Genomic DNA, 5,062 nt, shown 5'->3' on the forward strand with positions numbered 1-5,062 from the left:
ATATATATATATATATATATATACATACACATACATATGCATCATATATGTATGGATGTGTATATAAATAGATATAGATGTATACATACACATCACACACATACACACACTCACACACACATATCATACCGAGGAAGACGGAGAAGGAAAAAAAGAGAGACAGAGTAAAAGAAAGAGGGGGAAAGAGAGAACTTTATACTCTGCAGTTGTAAAATACTGTGGTTGAATCAATATTTTATATGCATATAGTCCGACAGTGAGTTGGCAGAGATTGTACAATGTGACTTGCAGTACTTCATAGTATTGAATTCTGCTTCTGCGTTGAAGTCCTGCTGAAGTCGACTTTACTTTTCATCATACCGGCTTCAATAAAATATAGATCGTCTACACATTTACCCTATACATTTGAAGCATTGTCTCCAAATTACAAATCGATACTAGTATCATCGGCAACGGCTATAGAGTGGACAGTATTGGTAGAACACTGGACGATGTATTGTATGGTATGCAATTTAGCCGTCTGAAGGCGAGTTGACTGTGTGGTTAAGAAATTCGTTTTCCAGCCACGAAGTTTCGAGTTCAGTCATACAGTGGCGTATCTTGGGATAGTGTTTTCTCCTATAGTCCCGAGCCGACCTATACCTTGTAAGTGAATTCAGGGCGATAAGATAAAGCATTGCGACTCTGTACTGTTTTCTCACCCATCCTTCTCTAATTCCCTCTTTCTTCCCTTCACCGTTTTTTATCTGTCTCCCTCCCCCTCTTTCTCTTTTTCTCTGTCGCTGCTCACACATGACCATCGTCCATCTTTCTTTTCCTTCAGGACGTCCTAAGGACTGGACGTCTTCTATCTCTCTCTTCTGTCTTTTCTCTTTTCAAAGAAAATATTTCTCCAGAGTTCGCTATTTTACTCTCGTTCTGGTCTAACGACCCCCCCCATATTTGTTTTCGTTCGGTTTCCTTGTATGTCTCCACTGTCCTGTTTTTGTTCCCAACTTTGACCCTCCAGAAATCCAAAATTTGTTTTGATATTTTTGGGAGCAACTGCCTTCGCAGACTCATATTATCGTTCAATGCTCGAAATGAGTAGATAGACAGCCGACAACTTGTGCTACTTGTCCTGTTTTCTATTTTTTTCTCTCATTATTTGCGTATTTAACTAATTTGTTTTCGCATTTCATGTTGTTTGCTGTTAGTGATGTACTGTACCCACATATGCATATATATATATATATATATATATATATATATATATATATATATATATATATATATATATATATATATATATATATTTAGACATATCAATAAACGCAACAATACTGAGCTTAGTAAATTAATTTGATCTCTGACGGAATATAATAAACAATTTGATTTGGAATAGAATATTCTATCTAGGTCCTTACCATATGATAAAGGTAAATCTTCTTGTCCGCTCTGTATCGATGAATTCTATCTCATCCGATTCTCAGAGAATTCTCTTGTAAACGTTTAAAGAACGCGTTTATCGTTACAAACATTGGCAAAAACATACTTTTAGTTCCTATAAGTAATTTCTACCAATCTATAAAATTCGATCTTTAACTGTCTTCTTACATTTCATTTCCACTAAATATATCTATTTCCATGCCTTTAAGCTTTATTCCATTCATCTAACGCAATACATTCACTCTTGGTTTTCTGCTATTTTCTTTCTTTCTCCTCCTTCTCTTTCTCCAAATTGCATTTGACGTTAAATCTATTAACAGTTTAAAAAAAAAAAATAACTTTCCAGTGTTCGCTTCATCAGATACGCAGTCATCACATTCGGTTAAAATGGCTTACTGATGCTTCTCTTTTTTTCCCCTGATGAGAAGATCGCATTGTTTTGCATCATCTTATTCCCTCTGGAATAATACCAATGTTTTTTTCGAAACATATGTCGGAAGTATACAGATTTGAACAACACCCGCGTTTAACTCCATTTCTTTATTTATGTTATACAAAAACATTTCACTAAACCCTGGAATTTCTGCCTTTTAAGTAGGCTGTTACATCCTTGGTACTTATGTGAATTTTTTGCTACCCTGGTAACTGTATATTTTTCCGTGTTATTTGTACACATTGAAAAAGTACACATACACTTATATATAAGACTTAAAATATGCACAGCAGTCGATTTTTTCGGCTAAATCTTTCAAGATGGTGCCCCAGCATGGCCTTGATCCAATGACTAAAACAAGTAAAAGATGTTTTTTTATCTAAATTCATTGTTTTTATATCTGTCACCGCTTGACAAACAGTACTGATGTTTTTTTGTCTTTTGTGCTAATGATAATATATTCAATGTTTTTTTGTTTCAGTGCATTATCAATGGCACCCAACTGATCTTCAAGGACTTCTTTGCATTTTTACAACTTGTTGTGCTTTTGTGTTTTCTTTTCTTCGTTTTTAGGTAAATTCTGGAAAATGGCTAAGACATATGGAAATAATTGTCGAAATTCCTCATGACTCTGTTTCTGTCAATTAAGGAATATAATTCTAGCAATTTTCACGTTAAGAACTATACACATTTTCTGCATTTCCAGCATTGACATTATTTTGAAGAGAGGTTATAGTTCATTAAATCGATCCCAGTACTTGATTGAAGTGTTGTTTTATCGATCCAGGAATGAAGAAAGGTAGACTCAGTGGTGTGTCTTGAGTGTGGTCTACTTGGGCAGCTCTTGTGTTTGCTACTCCCTATACAGGCTTATACGGCAGACCCAAAAGTGCTGCCCACATAAAAGCGTTACCCAGGATTAACCCCCCCCCCCCTTGCATCTAGCTACGCTACAGTGTAAATTTGATTGGACACGATTTGAAATGAGAACATAAAGAAATACCGTTGCAAAATATCGTAATATATTCAATCCGACAATCTAACTTTCTGCCTACTCTGCATTCAAGGTTTCTTCTACCCCGCATCTAAGGTTTCTTCTGCTTAATATTGATCCGCTACATCGATACAAGGTACAGACTTGAAAAGGTTGGAAGAAAATTTTGTGGAATTAGGTAAAGTATAAAAATACTTTGTTGGTATATTGTTGGAAGAAGAAATTTCTAGTGTTTCGTACAAATTTTCGTTTCAGAAAGAAAGAAACAAATCTGTCTTGGGCTTTTCATTTATTAAAGTCTGCTGGTGCTAACACAAACATTTATTGCTTTTTTTCTGACGAAAAAATTTATCTCTTCCACCAAAAAAAAAAAAAGAAAGCAAAAAAAAAAGGACACGATCACCACTAGATTCTTAGGAGTCCTCATTTTCTTTTTTTTTTTAAAAAGACAGCAACTTATATTTATTTAAATCAAACGCAGATATATCAAGCGGTATTTATTGATGAAAGGATTAGACTGAATTCAGGACAACGCTTCTGTATTTGATGACATACAAAACGCACGGGCATCTAAGTTGCGCACCAGTTTCAGCAGTATATATTCAGGAAATAAAGACTATTTTCAGTGAATGAAACCATATAATACAAGCAGCACTGGATTTATCATTAAGCAAAATAAGCACGTGCTTAGGGAATCGAAGGAAGAGGAGGGGAGACACCACAGAAATAGCAAATGGTTTAAACTTGCCAAAAAAATAATCAAGATGCCTTATATAGAAGCAGATGTGTTACGTAAGATTAATTTTGAGAAGCTGATCAGAGACTTCGCAATTAAAAAAAAAATTGGAGAAAACTTTTCAAATATAAATAAAGTAGCAGTATACAAAAATAAACATTATTTTCCATACTATCCGTTACTTTTGTTTCATTTCGAAAAATAAAGTTTAAGATTTATTATTGTTTATATTTTGAATTACATATATATGTGAGCACCAACAATTTTTAAGTGCTTAGGGCCACTACGGGTCCTAATCTGGTCCTGAATATAGGTCCAACTTCGCATACAGGATCCAAGGCGATTTTTTGAAACACTTTTAAAGAAAAATAGTACGTCTTATATGCCATCAACTACGGTAAGTGATATGAAACATTTTGCAAGACGCTCTGAAACCACATATTCTTCTCTACTCTAGGTAAAAGGCCTGAAATTTTGGGGGAGGGGGCTAGTCGATTAGATCGACTTCAGTACGCAACTGGTGCTTAATTTATCGACTTGGAAAGGATGAAAGGCAAAGTTGACCACAGCGGAATTTGAACTCAGAACGTAAAGACAGACGAAATACCGCTAAGTATTTCGCCAGGCGTGCTAACGTTTCTGCCAGCTCGCCGCCTTTCTGCCAACACATATTCTTTTCTACTCTAGGCACAAGGCCCGAAATTTTTGGGGAGGGGGGCAGTCGATTAGATTGACTCCAATACGTAACTGGTACTTAATTTATCGATCCCGAAAGGATGAAAGACAAAGTCGACCTCGGCGGAATTTGAACTCAGAGTGTAAAGACAGACGAAATACCGCTAAGCATTTCGCCAGGCGTTTCGCCAGGCGTTTCGCCAGGCGTTTCGCCAGGCGTTTCGCCAGGCGTTTCGCCAGGCGTTTCGCCAGGCTAACGTTTCTGCCAGCTCGCCGCCTTTCTGGCACCACATATTACCACACCATTGACTTTGCTCGATTTCAATATGATCAAGAATAGGGCGGCGATCTAGAAGAATCGTTAGCATGCTGGGCAAAATGCTTAGCGGCATTTCGTCCGTCATTACGTTCTGAGTTCAAATTTCTCCTTCCCTGAAATTGAAGGCTTCGTACCAAAATTTGAAATTGCGGCAGTGAGCGGGAAGAATTGTTACAGCACCGGAAAAAATGCTTAGCGGCATTTCTCCCGACTTTATGTTCTGAATTCAAATTCCGCCGGAGTCGATCTTGCCTTTCATCCATTCGGGATCGATACAAATAAGTACCAGTTGAGCAGTGGAGTCAATGTAATCGACCTAACCTCTTCATCGAAAATTTGAAACCAATATTGCCAAGCATAACAAGTCAAATTAAAGTTTATTTTAATTCATTAATAAATTCATTAATAAATTCATTAATTAACGTGAACTTTTTAACTTCTTCGATTCTCTTTGTCTGATTAAAAATTTTAACATAG

The 5,062-nt window shown here is 36.3% G+C and overlaps 1 protein-coding gene across 2 annotated transcripts in view; it reads left to right on the forward strand.

The window, feature by feature from the left end:
* The window catches only part of LOC106868575 (mitogen-activated protein kinase 14), a 97,709-nt gene extending 94,728 nt beyond the window's left edge, over positions 1 to 2,981 (forward strand). Inside the window, exon 13 of one of the 2 annotated variants that reach the window (XM_052967957.1) lies at positions 2,929 to 2,981. In XM_052967957.1, coding sequence (XP_052823917.1) covers positions 2,929 to 2,966 — 38 coding nt within the window. In that variant the 3' untranslated portion in view covers positions 2,967 to 2,981. Of the gene's footprint in view, positions 1 to 2,342; positions 2,450 to 2,928 lie in introns of those variants that run through there. The other variant, XM_052967955.1, reaches the window with a different exon arrangement.
* Positions 2,982 to 5,062: the final 2,081 nt, after the last annotated feature.

The sequence above is a fragment of the Octopus bimaculoides genome, chromosome 1, assembly GCF_001194135.2.
Source record: "Octopus bimaculoides isolate UCB-OBI-ISO-001 chromosome 1, ASM119413v2, whole genome shotgun sequence".
NCBI lineage: Eukaryota > Metazoa > Mollusca > Cephalopoda > Octopoda > Octopodidae > Octopus > Octopus bimaculoides.